This window comes from Rhinatrema bivittatum, chromosome 3, assembly GCF_901001135.1.
Source record: "Rhinatrema bivittatum chromosome 3, aRhiBiv1.1, whole genome shotgun sequence".
In the NCBI taxonomy this organism is placed as follows: Eukaryota; Metazoa; Chordata; class Amphibia; order Gymnophiona; family Rhinatrematidae; genus Rhinatrema; species Rhinatrema bivittatum.
The window spans coordinates 13962111-13988388 of NC_042617.1; the positions used below are offsets into that span (position 1 = coordinate 13962111).

The window sequence follows — 26278 nt, forward strand, 5'->3', positions numbered from 1 at the left end:
TTTCCTGGAAGCTATAAGGACCCGAGACATGCTGTCAGATAGGTCAAGGAGCTGCAAGACTAGCCTTTCAAAATCCAGGCTGTCAGAGACAACGCCCTGAGGTTGTGATGGCAGCCTGTCCTGATCCTGCGAGACTGATTGGTTCTCCAACAGAGCAGTCCCTTAGGAGCGAGAACCAGACCTGTCACAGCCAACAAGGGGCAATGAGAATCATGGTCGCCCCATCCTGCCAGAGCTTCAGGAGAGTCTTCATCACCAGAGGAAACAGAGGATACGTGTACAGAAGGCCCTTGCCCCAATGGCAGGCAAAGGTGTCCAAGGCTGGTTTTCCGTCCCTCCTGTACAGGGACCAGAAGTGGCTCACCTTGTTGTTGTAGGGGGGAGGTGAAGAGGTCTACATTCGGGATCCCCCAGAGGCGGAAGATGCAATCCGCCACTACTTGATCCAGGGACCACACATGGGGTTGGAACGCTCGCTCGACTCAGCCGGTCTGCCATCACATTCTCTGCCTTAGCCAGGTATATGGCCCGGTGCAACATGCCCTGGGACTGACCCCAGGACCAAATCTAGACAGCCTCCTGACACAGAAGGAACAATCCTGTACCTCCCTGCTTGTTGATGTATCACATCACCACTTGGTTGTTGGTCTGTACTAGGACTGCCTAGTTGGACAAGCGATCCCAGAACACCCAGAGTGTGCACCTGATCACCTGAAGCTCCAGGAAATTGATCTAGCATTGAGTTTCCTGAGCAGACTACAGACCTTGTGTGCGGAGGTCGTCCACATGCGCAACCCAACCAAGGTAGAAGCATCCATGTTAAGCACAACCTGGGTTGGGGGTGGGGGGGCTGAAAAGTAATCCCCTGCTCCAGATTGGGCAGACTTTCTCACCATGACAGTGAAGTCCTGTGTCAGGAGGCTGTCCAGATTTGGTCCTGGGGTCAGTCCCAGGGCATGTTGCTCAGGGCCATATACCTGGCCAAGGCAGAGAATGTGATGGCAGACCAGCTGAGTCGAGCGAGCGTTCCAACCCCATGTGTGGTCCCTGGATCAAGTAGTGGCGGATTGCATCTTCCGCCTCTGGGGGATCCCAGATGTAGACCTCTACAGGATGTGAATGTGCACACTGAGGTCCTGGGTGGCTTGCTGCCACTGTGATCAAAGGGTCCGCTAAGTCCTCCGCATATGTAAGTGGGCCAAAGGGGTAACATGGTTAGATGCGGCCATGTGACCCAGCAAGAGAAGCAGAAGTAGGGCAGACACCTGTCGGCTTCAGTGGACTAGACTCGTCAGAGACGCCAGAGCAAGTGCTCGACTGTGAGGAAGAAAGGCCTGGGACGTGTCCAGGCAGGCACCGATAAAGTCCAACTGAGGTGACTGGGTCAGATGGGACTTCGGGTAGTTGATGATAAACCCAAGGGACTCTAGCACCCGAATGGTCAAGCATAGCGAGTGAAGCGCCTCCTCCCAGGTGGTACTCTTGACCAGCCAATTGTCCAAGTAGTGGGAACACGTGCACCCCCAGTCGAAGGAGGTGCGCACCCACTACTGCCAGGCATTTCGTGAAGACCCGTGGGGCCAAAGCTAGGCTGAACGGCAACACTCTGTACTGGAAGTGGCGGTCGCCAATGAGGAACCGTAGATATTACCTGTGACCAGGGAAGATCTTGATGTGGGTGTATCCATCTGAGGTCGAGGGAGCAAAGCCAGTCCCCTCTTTGCAGGAGGGGAATCAAAGTGCCCAGTGAGACCATCTTGAACTTTTCTCTTTGAGGATATTTGTTCAAGGCTCTGAGATCCAAAATGGGGCTGAGCCCCCTGTTCTCTTTGGATTCAGGAAATATCGGGAGTAGAATCCCTGCCCTAACTGACAGCTCCAGCCATTAAAAGGGATGAGAGCTCCATCTAGAGAATTTCCTGATGTGAGTCCACAACAGGCAGGGGGGGGGGGGGGGGGGGAAAGAGTCCGCGGGGACACCCAGAAAGTTCAACCAATATCCTTGATGAATGATGGACAGGACCCACTGGTCAGTGGTCCTGAAAGGACCATAACCAACCCCCAACCGGGGGCCCTAATGTCAAGGATACGGCCACAGGGCTTATGCTCCCTCTCAGCCAGTCAAAACCCCATAGCAGGGTTTTGCTGGGGTGTCGGCTGAGGTCTGTAGGTCAGTTGCTGTCTAAAGTGACCCCTAGAACCCACTTGCAGTGTACAGGCACGCAAGGCCGAAGGGTAATATTTCCTTTGGCGATAGAAGGATCTCCTGCCACCCTGATGCGAGGATTTCCTGGAGGAGGAAGGAGGGTCCAAAGTACTGGCTGAGAGATGGGGAGAGTCTCCTGGTGATCCTTCAACTGAGCCACAGCATCTCTTACCTTGTCCCCAAACAGGTTCTCGCCAATGCAGGGTAGGTCTGCAAGCTTCTCTTGGACCGCTAGTAGCTTACCCTTACAGCCTAGCACATTTTATCACTATAAATACAGCATTGCTCTCACTGGGACATTTCGTGGGTCTGTGCATAACAACGCTGGTAGCTTACCCTTACAGCCTAGCACATTTTATCACTATAAATACAGCATTGCGCTCAGTGGGACATTTCGTGGGTCTGTGCCTAGCCATGCTGGTAGCTTACCCTTACAGCCTAGCTCGTTTTATCACTATAAATACAGCATTGCTCTCACTGGGACATTTCGTGGGTCTGTGCATAACAACGCTGGTAACTTATCCTTACAGCCTAGCTCGTTTTATCACTATAAATACAGCATTTCTCTCACTGGGACATTTCGTGGGTCTGTGCATAACAACGCTGGTAGCTTACCCTTACAGCCTAGCACGTTTTATCACTATAAATACAGCATTGCTCTCACTGGGACATTTCGTGGGTCTGTGCATAACAACGCTGGTAGCTTACCCTTACAGCCTAGCACGTTTTATCACTATAAATACAGCATTGCTCTCACTGGGACATTTCGTGGGTCTGTGCCTAGCCACGCTGGTAGCTTACCCTTACAGCCTAGCACATTTTATCACTATAAATACAGCATTGCTCTCACTGGGACATTTCGTGGGTCTGTGCATAACAACGCTGGTAGCTTACCCTTACAGCCTAGCACATTTTATCACTATAAATACAGCATTGTGCTCAGTGGGACATTTCGTGGGTCTGTGCATAACAACGCTGGTAGCTTACCCTTACAGCCTAGCACATTTTATCACTATAAATACAGCATTGCTCTCACTGGGACATTTCGTGGGTCTGTGCATAACAACGCTGGTAGCTTACCCTTACAGCCTAGCTCGTTTTATCACTATAAATACAGCATTGCTCTCACTGGGACATTTCGTGGGTCTGTGCATAACAACGCTGGTAGCTTACCCTTACAGCCTAGCTCGTTTTATCACTATAAATACAGCATTGCTCTCACTGGGACATTTCGTGGGTCTGTGCCTAGCCACGCTGGTAGCTTACCCTTACAGCCTAGCACGTTTTATCACTATAAATACAGCATTGCTCTCACTGGGACATTTCGTGGGTCTGTGCATAACAACGCTGGTAGCTTACCCTTACAGCCTAGCACATTTTATCACTATAAATACAGCATTGCTCTCACTGGGACATTTCGTGGGTCTGTGCATAACAACGCTGGTAGCTTACCCTTACAGCCTAGCTCGTTTTATCACTATAAATACAGCATTGCTCTCACTGGGACATTTCGTGGGTCTGTGCCAAGCCACGCTGGTAGCTTACCCTTACAGCCTAGCACGTTTTATCACTATAAATACAGCATTGCTCTCACTGGGACATTTCGTGGGTCTGTGCATAACAACGCTGGTAGCTTACCCTTACAGCCTAGCTCGTTTTATCACTATAAATACAGCATTGCGCTCAGTGGGACATTTCGTGGGTCTGTGCATAGCCATGCTGGTAGCTTACCCTTACAGCCTAGCTCGTTTTATCACTATAAATACAACATTGCGCTCAGTGGGACATTTCGTGGGTCTGTGCATAACAACGCTGGTAGCTTACCCTTACAGCCTAGCACGTTTTATCACTATAAATACAGCATTGCGCTCAGTGGGACATTTCGTGGGTCTGTGCATAACAACGCTGGTAGCTTACCCTTACAGCCTAGCACGTTTTATCACTATAAATACAGCATTGCGCTCAGTGGGACATTTCGTGGGTCTGTGCATAACAACGCTGGTAGCTTACCCTTACAGCCTAGCACGTTTTATCACTATAAATACAGCATTGCTCTCACTGGGACATTTCGTGGGTCTGTGCATAACAACGCTGGTAGCTTATCCTTACAGCCTAGCACGTTTTATCACTATAAATACAGCATTGCGCTCAGTGGGACATTTCGTGGGTCTGTGCATAACAACGCTGGTAGCTTACCCTTACAGCCTAGCACGTTTTATCACTATAAATACAGCATTGCGCTCAGTGGGACATTTCGTGGGTCTGTGCATAACGCTGGTAGCTTACCCTTACAGCCTAGCACGTTTTATCACTATAAATACAGCATTGCTCTCACTGGGACATTTCGTGAGTCTGTGCATAACAACGCTGGTAGCTTACCCTTACAGCCTAGCACGTTTTATCACTATAAATACAGCATTGCTCTCACTGGGACATTTCGTGGGTCTGTGCCTAGCCATGCTGGTAGCTTATCCTTACAGCCTAGCTCATTTTATCACTATAAATACAGCATTGCTCTCACTGGGACATTTCGTGGGTCTGTGCATAACAACGCTGGCAGCTTACCCTTACAGCCTAGCACGTTTTATCACTATAAATACAGCATTGCTCTCACTGGGACATTTCGTGGGTCTGTGCCTAGCCACGCTGGTAGCTTATCCTTACAGCCTAGCTCGTTTTATCACTATAAATACAGCATTGCTCTCACAGGGACATTTCGTGGGTCTGTGCCTAGCCACGCTGGTAGCTTATCTTTACAGCCTAGCTCGTTTTATCACTATAAATACAGCATTGCTCTCACAGGGACACTGAAAGTGGCTGGGATCACGCTAGAGAACTGTGATCCCAACAGAAGAGCTCCATTCTTCAAGGTACCGGGTGGGGAAGGGAAGGAAGCAGCACTTAGGACCATTTTGTATAGAACCAGTGGGAGAGTGCGGGAATGATCTGCAGACTCCAACACATAGTTTTACGTTTCTGAAGAGGATTGGTGGTGCTTGGGTCCACCAGGGACATTTGTAAAATGTTGAAAATCAGGTTACAAGCCCATACTGCACTTAAATCGGCCACGAGACTGGATAATGTTAGCCCTGCTTTGAGACAGGCCTAAATGTATCCAGCTAACTTAGCCAGAATTCCTCTGAAAATCGGCTAAATCAGCAGGATAAAACTTAGGCCTGTCCCAGAATACCTCTTTTTTTTTTATCCAGCTAGGTTTCAGATGGATAATGACTCACCCGGCTAAAATCTAGCCAGATAGGCTGATATTTAGCTGGATAACTTGCAAGCTATCCAGCTAAATGTCTTTGAATATGGACTCCTCAGTCATTGCATATGGACTTTCTGGCATGTCCTTTACTCCTCCTTCAGTACCCGCAGTGTGCCTACTGCCCACATTTCCAGAGGAAGCCGCCACAGGGAGCTCCATGCAGGCACAAAGTACCCTGTGTGCCTGTAAACTCTGGGGGTAGTGCTAAAACTGCCCTCCTCCATTAACTCGATAAGATGCAGCTTGTCCTTTAAATGTGCACTTGGTATAAGTCACAGTGCAAGAAAGGAACCCATGGTACAGCTTATAAGTACCTCCTGCAAGACTTCACAGCACATCTGCTCAGCTCATTAATCCCAGATTCTGCACAACCCACCCAGCTGAGAAGAAATGTGTTTCTGCAGCTTTTCCCATCATCAGAGACAGCAAGAACAAGCTTCTGCCTCCCCTGTGTTTCTTCAGAGCAACTGCTAGTGAAACACAAAGGCAAGAGAGTTTAGCAAGATTTCCTCAGCTCTTCATTAGCTGCAGCTAACAAAAACAATTTCATTAGAAAACTACACAGAGTACAGAATGTACTGTTACAGAACAAGACACTTATTGCAAAGCCTTCATTATGAGCCATGCGAAAAGAAGCAGGGAGGCAGGCAGGCCAGACTGGAAAAAGCAACCACCACAATAATTCTGCTGTGCTGTGTTATCAATAGGGTAGTTGTCTGCCCAAGGTCTAGGAAGGTTATTGCTATGCGAACCTGCATCTGTTAGATGGTATCATAAAGTGAATAATTGTGAGATACTAATTTCCAATCAATATTAGTGCAATGCAGCGATGTCAAAGGATATGGATATAGTTAATTGGCTAACTTGTTACCATGTACGGAAACCTAGGATGACCAGGGATTGTGCCCCTCCCTATATAATGAGGAATATAAGAAGAAATTCTGTCTCTGCCTCTGTCTTATGTATTAAAATTTGATTTATTTAAAATTAGTTGAAAGAGGATTCCATAAAAAGCACACATACATATTTGCTATAACTAACAATAAAGAATATACTAATTATTCTAAGATCATCCCCTTTTGCTATCTGAGGAAAGGGTACAGAGAGAATTTACCAGATCATATCAACCTTTTCCAAATGAACTAGTAAGGTGAACACAACAGACAAGTCCATAGCACTGCTCCTTCACAAGCTAACTCAAAACGGACACTCCCAGTACAGTTACTGAGCCAGTGCTGAAAGTAAAACAAGGCAGGTATCAATCAGAAAAGGGGCCTAGGTATCTGCAGTTTTCCCCAAACACACAAAATGGGGAAACTCCTTTTGTACATCAGGCCCAAAGCGTCCAGTCCTACTGGAGTTCCAATAATGAAAGGTTGCAACGAGGGAAGGCCCTGCAGAAGATTGTGATTGACAGAACGTGACGTGATAATTGAAGCTTCTCCCAGGGCACCCGCAGTAGTTACCTGCTGACTCCAGTCAATAAACAGTGCTGAAGACAGGCCCTGTTACACATTTTTATTGGCAGAAAATACTCAGCTCATTAATGCAGGCAAAAATGCTAACTGAACTGGGAGAGAAACAAAGGGTAAGTGGCAGGGCAGTGCAATTTATTTATTTGGTGAAATTTATGATATTGAGGGATATTGCTGACATCAGACCAAAGGCTGGGGGACTGGTTCTGTTCCTAGGACCAAGAAGATGGATTTACTGCTCATTAAGTGCTTGCCTATCAAGTTATAGCTTTAGTTTTGCCTCTAACCTCAAAGCCTGGAAATACTGGCCTGTTTCTATCTCATACAAGCTGGCCTGGCTGCTCAGGTCAGCCAAGGCTGAGGATACTGTACAGGCTGCAGAATTAGCCTCTGGTGGAGAGAGAATCAGGGTCACTAGGGTCACACCCAGTAGATGTATTGCAGGATTCCACATGGCGCCCCCCAGCCCAGGACTTTCACTGTAATGACTACTTTGTTGGAAGGGGATAGAAAATAAGGGAAAAATCCCCAGGTAATTGGGAATGAAAGCTCATGGCAGCAGATCCCATACCTGCTACTGACTGAGCTGGAAATGCAAAGGAACAGGGGGGGAAACTGCTGGGTCAAAACACCAAACCAAAACAGTCTGTCAAACCTTTATTCTTCTTTACTGAATATAATATCCATGCAATTTACATCTGCCAGTTTAATAAGAGTGCCACATGCATTTCTCATTGTCAGTGCAAACACTCCATAAGTCCATCATTTTTTTTCCTTTTCAAAAAGCTAGAAATATTGGAAGGCTTTTTATGACCTGCTCTCCCCAAACAACTTGCACAACATTTTCTCTTAAAAAGAAAAAAAAAAAAAATACATGAGCCATTTTCCTGATGGCTCCAAATGATTTTCTGATTCATTCAAGTGGCAGGGAATAAACAAGAACTAACCTGCAGACTCGAGCAGGAAAATAAAGCTTCTGCCAGGAACGACACAGGTATTTTGAGTGATCAATCACCCGGATCCAGTCCAATTCATCCATGGACACTTCAATGTAATACGAGTAAGACCTGTGCATGACAAAACAAGCACTTAGCTACTATGACAAAAGGAATAAAGAACGTCTGTGAGTGCACGTGTGTGTGTGTGTGTGTGTGTGTGTGTGTGTGTGTGTGTGTGTGAAGAAGCAGGGGAGCACAGCTCTTATTCCCCGGCAATGGATGGACTCACCCAGAACCTTACCATCATACAAAATGCTGCTGCCCCGAATCAGCTCTCAGAAAACAAATGTAAATAAGCGGTAATACATTCAGCTAGCATCAGGTTCACTTCCAGATCCTAAGTGAAGCAAAACAGAAGGGCACTATGGGATGTACCAGTCTCCCTGCACAAACTGCACTTATTAGGAAAAATAACTTTAATTCCAGGGATTCACTTATCAAATCTAACTTTGCAGTTTCATTCCCAGCGAAGATAGTTTACGATCATTTGTTTGTATATCGACTTTTACATCTCAACTCCAACTAGAAGTGCACAAAAAAAGCCCGACGGATTAACGGAGAGAGAGACAAAGCCATCCGGCATAATTTATTTCCATTTTGATGTGGATTAACTGCACGAAGGTAACAGGGAATTCGACCAATTAATTCTAAAGCAAAAAGTACCTAGCACTCACTGACACAAAGGCAAGGAAACTGTTAAGGGTCCTTCTTGATCTAAATATGATTGGTGCCATTAACATTTTGTTGAAAGATTTGCTGCAATAGATGTGGTATTCGTGTTGGTTTGTAAGTACATGATTTTATAATCACCACTGCTGCTCTTATCCTTGAAGTGGCAGGCAAGACAGTGTGCACACAGATGAATGAAAAGGCTCAAACGTAACGTTTAAGCCAGGGGTGGGCAACTTAGGTCCTCTAGTGTCACAGACAGGTCTGCTTTTCAGGATATCCACAATGAATATGCACAAGATATTTTCCCAGGCCAAAACTAACTACATTTTCTATATATTCTAAAATCCAGACCTTACTTCCATATCGAAGTGCCGGACAGACATTTGTGAGCAACATATAAGTAGATAATATTAAACGCAGAGAGATGTATTATTCAATGATTTAGAGTTTTACTTATCTTGAGAATCTTGGAAGAGCACTGATGAGGCAGACCTACATTTAATCACAGATTGTCACAAGATATCTAAATAAAAATTGCAAATTATTTGGTAAACATAAGTGACAAGAGTAATCACTGTAACAATTTAATAAAGATTCACTTAGCAAATTCAGACACTGAAATCAGTTAGCCTTCCCTCTCACAGATCCTAGAGAGACGCCGCTGTTGCTCGCCATATAAAATAAACTCCATAAAATCACATTATCCCTTCCCTTCACCCTAAGCCTGGGCTGCAGTGCTGAGACGATGTATGAAGAGGTTGCTTCCACTCTGTGTCTAGGGCAGCGTACTTTGTACACCTGACTCGCAGTGTCTCCCACAAGGAGGAAATGGATTCAGCAATCTGGCACTTACAGGAGTGACCTGGGGAGGTCAGCTTATTTCAGGCTATAAAACAGCTTTTGATTGACTTCGGCTACAAACCTTGACCAAGTCCTCTCCTCTCACTGAAGCAACGTTTTACAAGCTGGTTACAATTTCAGCAGTAAACTGGAGAAAATTAGCTTCTGGAAGGGAGTCCCTAGCCTTCACGTCTTTAGAGAGGACCATTTCCCACCTTAGAATTGTTCTGCTATGTGTCTTTCATCTGGACGTTCCCCAAGGAAAAACAGCACCACCACAACAAAAGAGAATTCATTGTTCATTACTCTTAACTTGCCAGCACAATATTGATTCTTTTCTTCACTCATTAATAAAGACACATAATTACAGTATCCAAAAAGGACCCTCTGCTGCTTTTGTAATGATACACTTAGCGGCTTCTTACAGTGTGTTGCTTTCTATGATTTATATTCCACTTTTCCGGGCACTTCTGCCCTTTAATGCATAACTGTTACACAGCAATTTATTTCTATTTACAAAAGTAAGTGGTGGCCCTAATTCTTTGCCAAATGAAAACAATTAAAACCAAAACACAGATAACGTGCAGAAGGATCGTGTGATCTGCTCCTCTTCCTCTCCTGTTGCCGTACTGCAGGCCCTGCTGGATCGCTACCCGCTTGAACTCTGCTCACGTCAGCTTCACTACCGTTCAAGCAGAAGACTGCTTTATATGTGTCCACCATATTACAGTACTCTCCAATCTGCTTCCTTTCAGTTTCAGACAACAAACCCTTCCTTCTAGAAATGTCCTTTGCACTGAGAAATTCTTCTCACTTGTCCATTACTTATCCCCTTCTGGTATTTACCATAAATGCCTTCGGACAAACGCCCCATCGCCTGGGTAATGTTTGCATGCTTCTTTGCTATCACAAACTCCTCCAGATGTTCACTGTGTTCTTTTCTACAGCTACTTTAACTTGATTTTCTAGTCCTTTGCTGCTTTTTGCATATTTTTTGTTCCACCGCATCTCTTTCTGGGCGACTTCCTCCTTTACAGGCACCCAAGTGCACATCTGGCCGCTGCAGTCCTTCTTCTGCCATTTTATTCCACATCTCGTTGGCAGTACTTTTGGCCGCTCATTCGGTGAAAGGTTTTCCTTTCTGTTCTGCAGGTGGCCCCCACTCTATTTTCCTCTCTGTCTCCAGTTTTGTTTGCTCCTCTTAGCTCCCTCTACCAGCAGCTAGTGCTGTCCAGGCAAGGCACTTACTCAGCACTACCTTGCAGTTCCTTACTCTGTTCAGAAACGGTGATCTCCGTGACTCAGCTCATTTCTGCTTCGGTTCATCACCAGACAGTATTTCTGTTTCTTAAATTATTTATTTAGATTTATATTCCGCTTTTCACACTTTTTTCAGCGTTTCAAAGTGGATTACATTCAGGTACTGTAGGTATTATATAAACTTCTAGCATGTTCCCTCTCAGCTGTCTCTTTTCCAAGATAAAGAACCCTAACCTACTTAACCTCTCATCATAGGAGAGCTGTTCCATCCCCTTTATCATTCTTGTTGCCCTCCCTCTGCATCTTTTCTAGTTCTGTAGGAGATACCAGAGATTTAACCTTAAGCAGCAAAATATGAATTCTGATCTCAATTTGGACACAGATCTGTATTCCAGTTTAGGAATCCAGAGGTGATGAACTTTGACCTGGGGAAGCGATTCAAGGCTGAGCTATTTGTTCTGCCAGCAGGATGTGTACTGAGACCCCTCTAAGGTCTGACTATCTTTTTCCATAAACAAGCTGAAAAACCACCCAGATATGTATCAGGGACAAGTCCCAAAACCTGCCTTAAAACAAAAAGACAACTAATCCAAGAAGGAGGGTTTATCAGATAGGTTGACCTCACAGAAAAGCTCTGACACCACAGGGCAGCTCGTGGGTCAAGAGGTTCCAGGACTGAGATCTGACCCTAGTCCGGAGATGCCAGACAGAGGCAGAGACACCCCCCTTCCCCCAAATGGGAAAGGGAGGACAGCAATCTAATGAACAAGAGACTCATTTTTGTGCTGTGATTGATTATTTATTTATTTATTTATTTAACATTTCTTATATACCGATGACCATTCGCACATCGCATCGGTTTACAGTGAACAAAAAACCATTGGGCAGAGCCCTTACAAATAACAGATAATATAGTAACTAGGTAACATATAAAAATAGTTGGGAGGAGCCCTTACATGAAATACAAACATCAAGGAGGGAATGCTAAGGGTATATGCTAAGGGATTGAGCTATAACAGAACCTATATACAGATTATTGCACAGTACCAAATCAGCAGGCAAAAAGGCGTTCATACCAGGATATCAGAAAAACATTCGTAAGGGGCAATTAAGTAATGGGGGGTGAGATGGAGTAGGCTTGCTGGAAGAGCCAGGTTTTAAGTTTCTTTTTGAAGGCAGGGGTATAGGTCTCAATGCGAATATCATGTGGCAGTGAGTTCCATATGGTGGGGCCGGCAAGGGAAAAAGCTCTGTTCATGGTGGAGGAGAGTTTAAAAGGTTTGATAGATTGGGCATGGAGTGTTCCTTGGAGTGCAGGGCGGGTGGGTCTCTTGGAGGTAAGGGGTAAGAAGGGGGGGTTAATCCAGTTGAGGTTGGAGTTAACTAGACTCTTGTGTATGATCGAGAGAGTTTTATAAAGAATTCGTGACTGTATAGGGAGCCAGTGTAATTGAATAAGTGTGGGGGTGATGTGATCTCTTTTCTTTGTGTTTGTCAATATCCGAGCGGCGGCGTTTTGTAAGAGTTGGAGAGGTCTAGTGTGTATTGCAGGAATGCCAAGTAAGAGCGCATTACAATAGTCAATCTTCGATAAAATAATAGCTTGGAGGACAGTACGGAAATCATTGAAATGTAGTAAGGGTCTGAGTTTCTTTATTGTTTGCAGTTTAAAGTAGCAATCCTTTAAGATGGATTTGATGAATGGTTTGAATGAGAGGTGATTATCAATAATGACTCCTAGGTTGCGAGTGTGTGATGGGAAGTTGGTGGCAGAGAAGGCAGGAGGGATGTCTGGGAGCGGTTGCTTATTGGATATGATTAAAAGCTCAGTTTTGTTTGAGTTAAGAGCTAGATGCATGTCCTTTAGGAGTTGGTTGATAGAGGAAAGACAGGATTTCCAGCTGTGTAGAGCGGTTTGGATGGTGTCTGAGAAAGGGAAGATGATTTGTACATCATCAGCATAAATAAAATGTTTGTTGTGTAGGTTAGTAAGAAGCATAGTGAGGGGAAGCATGTATATATTAAACAGAGTAGAAGAGAGAGAGGAACCCTGGGGAACACCTTGGGGGAGACTGATGGGATCAGATTGGTTATTGTCCATAGTGACAGTGAAAGTATGATTTTGAAGATATGATTGAATCCAATCAATGGCTTTGCCAGTAATCCCAATATTTCTAAGTATGTTGAGTAGGACATCATGATTAACAGTGTCAAACGCAGCTGATATGTCAAGTAACGCAATAAGGTAGGATGACCCTGAGTCGGTTCCTTTGATAAGGGTATCGTGTAGGGAGAGGAGAAGTGTTTCAGTACTTAAGTGCTTCCTGAAACCATATTGGGTAGGAGGGAGGATGTTATTCTGCTCAAGGTGATCGGAGAGGCGTGAGTTCACTAGCTTTTCAATAACTTTAGCTAGGAGGGGTAGGTTGGACACAGGTCTGTAATTAGAGAGGATGGTGGGGTCAAGGTTGGATTTTTTGAGTAAGGGTTTCACTATGGCTTGTTTCAGAAAGTCTGGGACAATGCCATGCTCTAGGGAGCAGTTAAGGATATTCGAGAGGGGTTTGGCGATCACATTGTGAATAGAAAGTAGGAGTTTAGAGGGGATCGTTTCGGAGGGATGTGTGGAGGGTTTATGATCATGATTATGCATGAACTTTTGCATATTCATGCCCTGACTATTAAAAGCAGCAGTGGAGAAAGACTTGTTAACATCCGAAGACAATGCCCAAGCTATTGCTGTTTACCCCTCTCTAAAGCCAACAGACCTACTTCAGCCTGCCCGAATTCTCCAGCCTGCTGCACCATGGCTGAGACTTCAAAGTGTGCTAGCGCTCCAGGGATGTCCTCTGTGAGCCCCAGCGTCTCCCATGGATCTCAAACTGGACCTCTTATAAGGCTGAAAATTGATGGTTCGTTATGTTTATTAATTAATATATCCAGAGCAAGTTGATGTCTCTGATATGCTAAGTGAACCAATGATGCAGAGCTTTACTCAGTATAAACCTGGGCTGAGTTAAGGATGTTAGAGGCATGCGTTGATCTTATTATAACTGCTAAATCTGAAGTGTCTGAAAATAAAGCAGCTCAATTCTAAGACAATCACGTGTCCTTTCTAAGATTTTTGGGATCACATACAAGGTAATAAGTGGTAAGTTTCTGTAACGCGGCCAGTACCCCCTAGAGAAGGAAGGCGAGGGGGAGGAGGCAGCTTCCCCACAGCTACAGGTCCACTACGTCTTCTTTGAGATGGAGCTACCGAAACTGCACCCAATCCTCAAAGCGTGATCACACCATGGCTTGATACAGAGGCAGCATGATATTTTACATTTTGTTTCCCCATTCCTTTTCAGATCATTCCTTATATTCTATTTGCTTTTTTTTTACCGATGGCACACACTGATGTGAGGATTTTAACATTGTCCATAAGGACTCCAAGGTCCTTTTCCTGGGCAGTGACTCTCAGTACAGAATCTAGCATTGTGCACCTGTAGCTGGGATTATTTTTCCCTATGTGCATCACCCTGCACTTTTCCACATTAAATTTCGTCTACCATTCAGTCGCCCATTCTCCTAGTCTCTCTCTTACTCTGCTGACTGCCCATCTTGTCTCTTGGATGCAAGCTGCTTATGCTCTTCTCCTTCTCAGCATATGCACATAATTCCATGTTGCTACTCGGATCTTCCTTAACATTTTCCTATCCATATAATAATTCTGTGCACACGACATTACCAGCACCTGAGTCTGCACCCTCTACAGTGTCCAAGGAAGAAAACGCCTTGATTCTTTGCACATGTAAAGGCTGTTGGGGGGAACAGAGGCCATTTTGCTAGGTACAGTCATGATTTGGCAATATGGTTTTACAGTTTGTTGCCACCTGACCCAGCCATCCTCCTTTATCTTGGCTTGGGTGCAGCGGATGTAGCACCTACTGGCTATTAAATAATTTGTGAAATTTTAGTCATTATAATCTAAATGCATTTGGATAATTGTAATTGTTCTCATACTTGGTTCAACCATACACTTAAAAAATGTTTTACCCACATTTGGCACAGTGTGATCTAGATGCTAGCGTGCCAATAAATCCCAAACTACTATCTAATGAGTACCAGAACTTGCAGAAAAAAAATTTGTGCATGCTTGTAGGACAACAAAACACACTGTTACTGTCACTTACCGGCTATCACGGTCCCATAGCAGTATTCGTATGTGATTGATTATTGATGGCTGACCAAGTTTCACTTCAATGCCAGAACGACAGTCATCATCAATTGGATGTCGAGAGAAACCATGATCCAAATCATAATTTTGTGTGTCCCCATCTAATAATGCAGATTTCAGTTCCCCTTTTACCACCTGAGCTCCATACTTCATGGTTGCAATATTCTCTTCTGGTACTGCAGAAAGAGATAAAGAAAAGAGAAGGAATAAAGAAAAGGTATTAAGTGGTAGAAATATAAAATGGTCCTGCAAAAGAAGAAAACAGATGCCATAGGAAATAGATACGGTAAATGGTACAGAACTAGACGAGGAGAATTAAACATATGCTGCAAAAAAAAAAATATAATGGCATAAGGCATATGCATCAGAGCATATGCCAAAATGTGTGTATGAATATGCTATATACATACACAAACAGCACAGTATTCACAGACTAAGAAATTAATGTATCTATATACTACGTAAACCATTATTTTCCCATTTTTCAAACATATATGTTCTCCAGCTTTGAACATCTGTTTAGAGCCAGAGAGCAATTTACGGAATCTAAAGCTTCTATTCTATAAATTCAGGGAATTAAATTATTATTTTTCCATGCTATGCATTTAGAATATGTATGAGATCATTGTGTTTTTTTTATATTTGTATATTAATGTAAGATAGTATTCATCATTTGAATGATATGTTAATTGCACATCACCCAGAGTTCTAGATGGGTGATAAATCAATGCAAGTAAATGAACATGTTGGTTAAATAAAGAACTAGCAATTAAAAACAAAATGGTCATAAAATTGAATTGTGAGCAGACCAGATGGGTCTGAAAGGAGACAGTAACGTTATCTTGCCCTTTTCTAATTTTGGGGGTCAGACTTATGCACAATCCATAAGCCTCCCTAGCCAGCATTATGGGGAAGCCTTCACACAAACTACATCAGTTTCTTGTTCATTTCACTTTGATGCTTATGATTCATTTTCCATTCATTTATGCACTGCTTATACTGCATGTATAACTATAAGGCACCCTCAATAACCACTACATAAAAACTAAAATTATTTTTATTAAAAACTCAATCACATGTAAATTTCTATCAAGCCACTGTGTCACCTATACACTATATGAGGCCAAGTATGTCATATAGAAGACCATGGTATGTGTCATTCTAGACTGCAGAAAGCCATCACATGAGAGGCCATGGTGTGATAATGTACACTAAAGTTCAAGAAACTAATGTGTAAGTCTGTACAACCCCAGAGCTTGTGAACAATCCAGGAAAACTGATTCGGGAAAATATGCTCTCAGGTGAGATGGCGTTTATTTCTTCCATTGATTATATCTGCTTTATTAATAAACTTTCATGAATTCCTAGAAAGTTGGGTTAATCTACAGGTCGATATTCAAAAGCCTCCTCGCTGTATGAGGATAAATTCTAGCCCTCGAAGTCGGGGGCACTCCAGGTAGAGCCGAGTTAGCCACACAAGCTATAACCAGCTAGCTTAACTAGCCGCTCTGCAGTTGAACATCGACCTTCTAGTAAACTGCTGATCCTTGTAGCGTTAGCTTACAAAATAAGGATATTAATGGGTACTAATAGAGACTGAAAGACCACAAAAAGGTTTCTTTCCTGAACACATACATTTCCAAGTCATTTTTAAAGGTTTTGCTAGTCATGAAATTATGACCAGGATTTACTGCACATGCTCTGTGACTGCACAGCAGTTACTTTTATGTATTCTGCTGTAGAATATTCCCAAAATGTTCTCTGTGAGGTCACTAAGCACATCACTCACTCAAACACGAAGACTCAGACGCATGTGCAATGAGATCACCATAAAATGCTTTTTTTGAAGGTTCTATAGTAAAACAGCAGCTTTCAATGAAAATATAAAGGCCTCAACCATGTGGATAATTTCATTGTATTTCATGTAAGAGATACTCATTTGTTACCAAACAACAACACACAAGAGACATAAGAATTGAGATGGAGAAACAATTTTATATTTTCTGGGAGTAGAAGGGAAATACAAGACTCTCTCCCCATTATTAACAATACATTGAAGGAATATGTGAAATCAGCCTCTAATAAGGCAGCTTCACAAAATGGCATTGATGTATTTTATTGTAACAATTTTAGAAAGGATGTGGTAGCAACTCATAAGGTATCAACAGAAGCGAACTAAGCAGATGCTGACTTTTGCTTTGATAAACGCTGAGCTATAATGATCTAAGGGGTATTCCATGACAAAAAGAGAACATTAAAACTTCCCTCCAATCATCATATGGCTTTCTTAATTATAATAATCAATCCATTAATTATTACATACTATTCAATACCAGCAATTCAACTTCATGCTTTTTACTAAAACTTAACTGCAACTTGCTAATATAACTCTAAATACTTCTCTCAGGGTACATATTGCTAAAACTCAATACCGTACATCTGAAGAGGAAGAAAGCTACTTTTTATTATGTTATTTTGTTTTCTGAGTTTGGGACTGAAATGCACTAGACACTTGTCAAGGTCAATCAGATTCTTTTGGCTTTTTCAAATGGTGAAGAGATTATGGACTTCCTGGTATGTATCTGTATATGATTTGGCTATGGCATTAGGTCTTCCGTTTTATAGATGGGTAAGAGCAGAGTGAATTCTCAGATATCTTAGTTGGGGATTACAAAGGAAATATAAAAGAAAGCGGTATAGCATGTGCCTTTTATTAACTGAGAGAATACTTTTTAGAAACTGGAAAAAAATTAAAATGTCTTTCCCTAAGAAATGGCATGAACTAACATCTTAAAAAAAACGTCCTCGGTGCCTGAAAGGTATTATCTGAATGAAAACAAACGTAAGCTCTTCCATAAAGTCTGAGATATATTCTTTGACTCCAGAGTAGTGAGCAGATGACAGACATTGGGGATTCAAAGGCAATGCTGAAAGGTTTGGCAGACAGGATTCAATATATGCTGTCCACACAAGTTGCCTCTTGTCATAAACACCCCTTTCATAAAATATAGACAAAAACTAAAACAGGGGATAACTTCCTTACTAGCGCTATCAAATGTCCGGTATTTACAAATTAGGCATCTGCCATAGCTTTGGCTATGCCTTAACTTAGTTCATATACCCTTGTATATCTCAGAAACATTTTTCATTTTTGTTTTGTTTTTGAAATGCAAATAAAAATGTCAATGGTTAAAATAACCCTCTCTTAAATTTGTATTCCAAATGGCAAAAGAACACTTATCTTGATTTCTGAGTTTTGAAGAAAGCCAGCAGCTTTAAACAATGTTGTTCCCTGCCAGTTTTTGCTTCTTATGCCCGACACTGCCAGCGTTTCGACAAAAAATGTCTGCATTGGGGGCAGGGAACAACATTGTTTAAAGCTGCTGGCTTTCTTCAAAACTCAAAATTCAAGATAAGTGTTCTTTTGCCATTTGGAATACAAATTTAAGAGAGGGTTTTTAAATACAGCATAAAAGCTATTTTAACTATTTTAAACATTGACATTTTTATTTGCTTTCAAAAACAAAACAAAAATGAAATGTATTTGAGATATATTAACAAGGGTATATGAAACTAAGTTAAGGCATAGCTAAAGCTATGGCAGATGCCTAATTTGAAAATACCGGATATTCAATATAGCTAGTAAGATAGGATTCAATGCCAAGAAGTGTAGTCATGCATTTGGGATGAAGTCATCCAAAGTTGCTGTACATGATAGGGGGTGAAAGATTGATGTACAGGAACCAGGAGAAAGTCCTCAGAGTGATAGTGTTTGAAGGTAGCAAAGCAATGTGACAAGGTGGTGATTCTGGCCAGGGGGATGCTAGACTGCATAGAGAGAGGCATAAGCAATAGGAAAAATGAGGCAACAATGCTCCTGTATAGGTCTTTGATGAGGTCTCACCTGGAGTACTGATAGAAGCAGCTCAGAGAAAGGCAACTAAAATAGTGTGAGGGTCTGCGTCGAAACACTTATGCAATGAGAGATAGGATACAGATTTTTAAATATCTGAAAGGCATTGATGATGCACAAGAATCAAAACTTTTCCGACTGAAAGAAAGCTGTAGAACTAGGGGGTCATAATATGGAACTTCAAGAGGGCAGACTCATGAACAATGTCAGAAAATATTTCTTCATGGAAAGGGTGGTGGATGCATGGCTTGCCCTCTTGAAAGAAGTGGTGAAGACAAGAACAGTAAATTGAATTCAAAAGGGTATGGGATAAACACAGCGGATCCTTAGTGGCTAGAGGCTGGAAATGAAGAAATGGGATACCTTTAGGAAGAACATGTCTCCATGGCTTAACTTGCATGAAGTGGTAGTTACTATCCTATACAATTTCTTGGCCAGACTGAATGCTTTTATCTACCGTCATTTACTAAGTTAAGAAATGCAGAGATATGCATTTTGACTGTAGAAATTCAAGGGAGCGATACACAATGGAGGTGAGGTGGGGCGAGACACTTGTCCATGAAACAAGAAAGAGACCTTGGATTAATTAAATCCAATTATTTCAATGTAGCAAAATAAGTTTGACAAGGTTGTAGCTGGTGCTGGAATGATCCTTGGGTGCATAGGGAGAGGCATAACTAGTAGAAAAAGGAAGTGATTATGCCATTGTACAGGTTATCAGTGAGACCTCACATGGAATATTGTTTATTATCTCTAAATTGGATTATTTGCTGTTTCTGGGACTACCTAATTATCAACTGAAATGTCTTCAACTTCTTCAGAATACAGAGGCAAGGGTAATTTTTGGTCTCCATAAATTTGATCATTATTTCTCATTTTGCATCATTCCATTGATTACCGGTTTCATATCGCATTAAATTCAAAATTTTATGTTTAACTTTTCATGCTCTTCAATTTGGTTTTCCACTTTGTCTATCTAAAATGTTGATTCCATACGCCCCTTCATGAACCCTTCATTTTTGTCAGATGGGTTTCCTTCATACTCCATCTGTTATACATTTAGAATCCACAAAGGAGCCTTCTTTCAGTTATCAGACCTATTTTATGGAACTCTCTGCCTCTTGAAATTTGCATGGAAATAGATTATATAAAATTTAGGAAGGCTGTAAAAATGTGTTTTTTTTTAATCCAGTTTATCATGGATTATCATGAACCCTCATCGCAAGTCTTTAAAAAACATCTCAAAACATGGCTGTTTATAAAAGCCTTCCCACCAGACTCTTAACCTGCCCGAACGCACCTCACCCTTCCTGACTGCATCCCACCTCCCCCATCGGACCCACCCACACACCCCCCTCCCCCCCTGACCCTACTCCCCTCTCCCCCACTCCTGACACTACTCCCCCCCATGACCCTACTCCCCCCCAACCCACACCCTTCCCATTGCCCACCTTCTAGCATTCCTGAAACCTGTATATATATATACACACTATTTATGTTAAACTATTTATACCGCCTTCTTCTCTTCAAATGTTTAATCACTCTTGTTACTTAAGACATAACGGGATGTTTACCATGTTATTGTGTATATTTTTACCATGTTATAATGTAAAATAGTTTTAATATACCATGTTATAATGTAAAATAGGGCGGACCTCCCCCCTATTTCTCAGTTTCCTGTAAACCGATGTGATATTTCGATCGAATGTCGGTATATAAAAGAAAATAAATAAAATAAATAAATGATGATTTAGTATTTTCTCATCAGCATATTTGGTAGACTAGAATTTATTCTATTTTTAGTTATTTGTTTGGTATTTAATTGATTTTATTCTGTACGTGTTGTTTTTGCTCCATATTTGGTTTCAGTGCAGTTTGTTGGAGCTGTTTTGTTTGTTTAATAATATTATTTTATTGATGGATAATATTTGATTTGTATGTAGATTTTATCTTGTTCCACCGCTTGGATAATGATTTACAAGTGGAACAAAATTTTAATAAGTGAACATGAAATGTTTCCAGTTCTGAAGCTGTACCTCCATAAAAGAGTACAGATAGTCCAGAGAATGGCTACTAAAACTTTGCAGAATCAATACAAGAAACCCTGTGAGATAAGACTTAGAAGAGATATAATGGATACATTCAAATATTTGAAAGGTATTAATAGTGCACAAGATGCTCACCTTTTTCAAAAGAAAGGAAATTCTAGTCAAGGTATCATGATACGAGGTTCTAAAAGAGTAGAGTCAGAAGCAATATCAGGGATAATTAGAAGTCCTAGCAGGATTGACATAGCAGGATCTGCTTGGCAGGCTGCAATGATAGAATTAATTATCATCTAGGTCAGTCAAGCAGATTGCAAGTGCAGAAAAGCTAGATGTTCTACTGGAAATGAAGTCGTTCATGTATCTGATCTATCTGGCAAGCTACGCACACCTAATGTTGACCGGGTAATGGCGATGCGCCATCCAAAAAGACCATAGGAACCTAAGAGGTTAGATGTTAGGAGAACAGTTGAGCTGGTGTTTGCAGCTGTTTGGATTATTGTGGGACTCTGTAGTTGGACATAGGAGAGGAGGGTGCTGGGTATAAACTGAAAGGAATCTTGATGCTTAGCTACCCAGTAGGGTGGAGTACAATAAAGGAAGACAGTGTCTTGGTTAAGAAATGATATACTACAGGCAGTCCCATTCTATGGCAGCTAGCTGAGAGATCTTTGGTAATGGGATCAAGAATGGATGGGTCACTTGTTCTCTTTCTGACGTCATCTGCTATGTAACTATGTTAATGCTGATGGTCCCTAGTAGTAGTACAGTATTTCTGAGTTCCGTGAAATACAAATATTTTAAATAACTAGAATGATTAAAGTGCTCGGCATAAAAGCTGGAGAGGGATGAATAGGAGTTTCATACTTTTGCTGAAAAATTGCACATAAAATGATCAATGCTGCTGTAGTTTATTGTGACCACTTCATTACTTCTCTTTATTGAATGTATCTTGTGGCTACTATTACCTGGAAACTGTCGTGTATACACTTAAAAAAAAAAAAAAAAAAGTTCTGAAACAAAACCGAGGCTCATCATACTCTAGGAAAATCTAAGTTGCCTTTTGTGGTGGCACTCCTGCTCTTACCTTCCTGATATATTACGAATTCTTTCAATAAGAAAAATCTTTCTACAAAAGTTCAATTTCCCTGGGAGAAGACATTTTACAATGAAGATAGCATAATTGATTATCCGATGACTGCAATCCTGCTGAGAAGAAAGAGCCAATACCGGACATTCTCTATCACAGGTCCCTCCATCTGGAACGCCATACCTTTGGACCTCAGGCAGGAAACTTGTCTACTAACTTTTAAAAAGAAACTAAAGACATGGCTGTTCTGCCGAGCCTTCCCTGCCACTTGTCCAACAGCCTGACTTAGAATTGTTCCAGCAATTATGTAAATAAATAAACGCTAAATCATGTTACAAGTTATCATGAGGACGGCTTGCCTCCCTCACATACTCTCTTGTATATTGTACTTTATCTTCGTTCCCCCTTTCTTATTTCCTACTCCCAGTTAAGGCATCCTTGTTATAATGTAACTTTATACTCCTTCAAATTGTCTCTTGTTGATTGGTTGGTTATAGTTACTGCCTAGTTCGATGTAAACCGAGTTGATTTGATTTGTATCAAGAAAGTCGGTATATAAAAGCCTTTAATTAATAAATAATTAAATAATTAAATAAATAAATAGATAAATGATTCACTACAGATTATGATGTAAAAGGTTCCAATGAAATTATTTGGATCTTTCAGAGGCTGATAGAAGGATGCAGTTCTCAGGCTGCAAGCAGAGACTGAAGTAATTAAACTCGAGCATATCTGGGTCAGAGACAGAGTGCTGGAAAAGGCAAGGGGGAAAAGAAAGGCTGGGTAAAGAAACAGGGACCTGGATCTTGGCTGAGTTATGGAAACACATAATGACAAATGGACAAAATGGGGCAATAACAAAGTTGACTTGCAGAGAGCCAACACAGTATCAAGCTCTTGGGGAGAGGTGGCAAGGTCAACCAGCATGGAATGACTGCAGGGCTTTGGTGCGCTCTGTGCTATAAATGAGGTGCTGACAGCTTGGCTACCTTCCCCAGCTAACAGTAAAAAAAAGGGCTAGAAGCAACTTCCAGCAGGTAGTTCCGGCCATATAACTGACAACTGGGAGATCATTTATAAATGATCTGGAAAGGAATACGACGAGTGAGGTTATCAAATTTGCGGATGATACAAAATTATTCAGAGGACTGTGATACATTACAGGAGGACCTTGCAAGACTGGAAGATTGGGCATCCAAATGGCAGATGAAATTTAATGTGGACAAGTGCAAGGTGTTGCATATAGGGAAAAATAACCCTTGCTGTAGTTACACGATGTTAGGTTCCATATTAGGAGCTACCACCCAAGAAAAAGATCTAGGCATCATAGTGGATAACAATTTGAAATCGTCAGCTCTGTGTGCTGCAGCAGTCAAAAAAGCAAACAGAATGTTAGGAATTATTAGGAAGGGAATGGTAAATAAAACGGAAAATGTCATAATGCCTCTGTATCGCTCCATGGTGAGACCACACCTTGAATACTGTGTACAATTCTGGTCGCCACATCTCAAAAAAGATATAGTTGCAATGGAGAAGGTACAGAGAAGGGCTACCAAAATGATAAAGAGGATGGAACAGCTCCCCTATGAGGAAAGGCTGAAGAGGTTAGGGCTGTTCAGCTTGGAGAAGAGACGGCTGAGGGGCGATATGATAGAGGTCTTTAAGATCATGAGAGGTCTTGAACGAGTAGATGTGAATCGGTTATTTACACTTTCAGATAATAGAAGGACCAGGGGGCATTCCATGAAGTTAGCATGTGGCACATTTAAGACTAATTGGAGAAAATTCTCTCTCACTCAACGCACAATTAAGCTCTGGAATTTGTTGCCAGAGGACGTGGATAGTGCAGTTAGTGTAGCTGGGTTCAAAAAAGGTTTGGATGGGTTTTTGCAGGAGAAGTCCATTAACTGCTATTAATCAAGTTTACTTAGCTAATAGCCACTGCTATTAATTGCATCAGTAGCATGGGATCTTCTTGGTGTTTGGGTAATTGCCAGGTTCTTGTGATCTGGTTTGGCCTCTGTTGGAAACAGGATGCTGGGCTTGATGGACCCTTGGTCTGACCCAGCATGGCAATTTCTTATGTTCTTATCTCCTTTAATCTGTAAGGGCAAGGAAAAGTAATGACCAGAACTAGATCAGAGTAGGCAGGGGTAACTGGGCTGACTAGGTGGATCAAAATGTCAGTATTGATGACTTCAAGAAGTGAACAGAATCAGTCTAATCAAGGGCCCACATCTAGTACATAACAATTAAGATTAATTATATAAATAAGATACATTCCTGTTCTCTCTGGTGTTTCCTTCCTTTCACAAATGTATACGGTGTTTTTTAGGTGGCATTTGCTTACTTTTAATCTTGTTTTATGCTGAGGATGTATTTTACTGCTCATGACTGAGCAACACAAAAAGCACCAGACTGGAGTACTTTAGCAGGTTGTCTCCTTCAGCATTTACAGTTTACCATAAAAGGTTTAGTTCTCATTTTTATATGATTGGTTGTCTTATACAGTTTTCTTGGATAAAGCTCAACCTATGTCAATATGGTATTTTTACTACCTGACATTATCAGACCATTTTTGTGAAAGCAGTCTGATGCCCTTAAAATGCATCATAATCAGTAATGCAGTACTGCCTATCCATAGCAAAGACATAATGAAACAGGAGAATACTGACCACTCGGGATGGGAAAACTGGTTTTATTCTATAGTAATGCCCAGTGAAGGTATTTTTGCCTTTGACTATAAATCTTAATGCTTATATGCAAATGAAAAGTGAAACCTGGGCCATATATATCTTGTCTAAATGGAAAAAAAGGTGGCCAAATCCTTAAGAAACCTGCCATAGTAGCCTCCTGATAAAAACAGGTGGCCAGAGCTGGTTTTATGGTCATTGTTCAACATCAAAATGATACTGGATGCTAAATGGCTGTAATGTTAAGAACTGGTGAACCAATTAATTTTAAACAAAGACAGACCACTTGGGCCAATGGACTGCAGCCACTCTGCATATGAAGAGTGGGTGCGTGTGTATGCGTGTGTGTTGATAAATCATTTTGTCTGTCCAGCTGTTGCTGCTAGTCAGGTGAAGTGGTTACATAAATATTAGGCATCTCTTTCACACTGCAATGATGACATTTCATGGAACTGGGATGGTATTTCAGACTGCAAGTTTCAAAGCTCGCTGGCATGTAATTTCAATTTGCTAATGCTTGTGAACACGAGCAATCTGAAAGTGCCTCCTCCTTGTGCTGAAGAAGATACCAGTGCTCACTTAGCATGCCCCTGTAGTTAAGATCCATGTCCCGGCTTTCAGAGCGGATCTTAATGGCATCCAGGATGGCATCCGGAGACAGCAATCCAGAGGGCCTGACCACATTGAGCAGCTCCGTAAGGCTCATCAGCGGCAGACGTACTGCTTGCATGACTTCAGTGTGGTTCTCCCTCCCGTTGTGCTTACACCAGCTCGTCAAAGCCTGGAAAATATCCTTTTCAGGAGCAGCAAAGGAGTCCCTTGTCACGATATTCAGAAGAGCGGCCTGCAGAACAAGAGAGCCTTATAAATTGAACAGGGTAGCAAAAGGATTGCAAATTTACTCTACCCAACCAGACGTAAAAAGCTTTAATGCTCATTTTATAAAGTTCATTTTTACATGCCTCTTTTATGCTTATATTTCACACTATTTGGAAAGCTACACTGGTGAAAATATACAGAGGATCCATGTGAATTTTTTTCACGCTCTCTACATATCTTAGCGCTAGAATATCACTAAAATGGAACTCAAGGTGAGATAAATCATCAGAGGTCGGTAAGAGAAAGGATACAGATGCAAATAATGCACCAAACTTTTGGAAGCAGTGTTTCTTTAAATATGTGGGCCCCTTGATCTGGACTATGGATTACCCCTATGCTTGGGCTGGCGAGTACCACTTGAGAAATTATATTCACTAATATGATTTATCTTCAGGTTCGTAGCCTGACTGTTGGATGAGACAGGGTCCCGGTCACCCTGTCTGTGCCCTTCCCAAACAGTCTCATTTGTGACACCACAGACCAGATAAAATCATCACACAGAATAAAAACGGTAATTAACCCTTTTACTAGTATTGTGTAAGTAGACAGTAAATCCAACCAGAACATTAAATAGGAAAAGTACAGTAGTGAACTATAATAAACTTACAGTTTTCTTATTTTATATCAAGCAATGTAAAAATAACACTGGGTATGGCCTGTTAACCTGTGCAACCAATAGACTCGTATGGATAGTACAAAATAAATAAATAAATAAAA

At 41.9% G+C, this 26278-nt stretch overlaps 1 protein-coding gene across 3 annotated transcripts in view; it reads right to left on the reverse strand.

Annotated features, from left to right (window-relative positions):
* BTBD9 (BTB domain containing 9) overlaps positions 1–26278 on the reverse strand; it is a 610564-nt gene that overhangs the window by 541714 nt on the left and 42572 nt on the right. For 2 of the 3 annotated variants that reach the window (XM_029592918.1, XM_029592916.1), the window contains exons 5-7: positions 25262–25526; positions 14898–15117; positions 7897–8016 (exon numbers count right to left, since the gene is read on the reverse strand). In XM_029592918.1, coding sequence (XP_029448778.1) covers positions 7897–8016; positions 14898–15117; positions 25262–25526 — 605 coding nt within the window. The remainder of the gene's footprint in view (positions 1–7896; positions 8017–14897; positions 15118–25261; positions 25527–26278) is intronic. The other variant, XM_029592917.1, reaches the window with a different exon arrangement.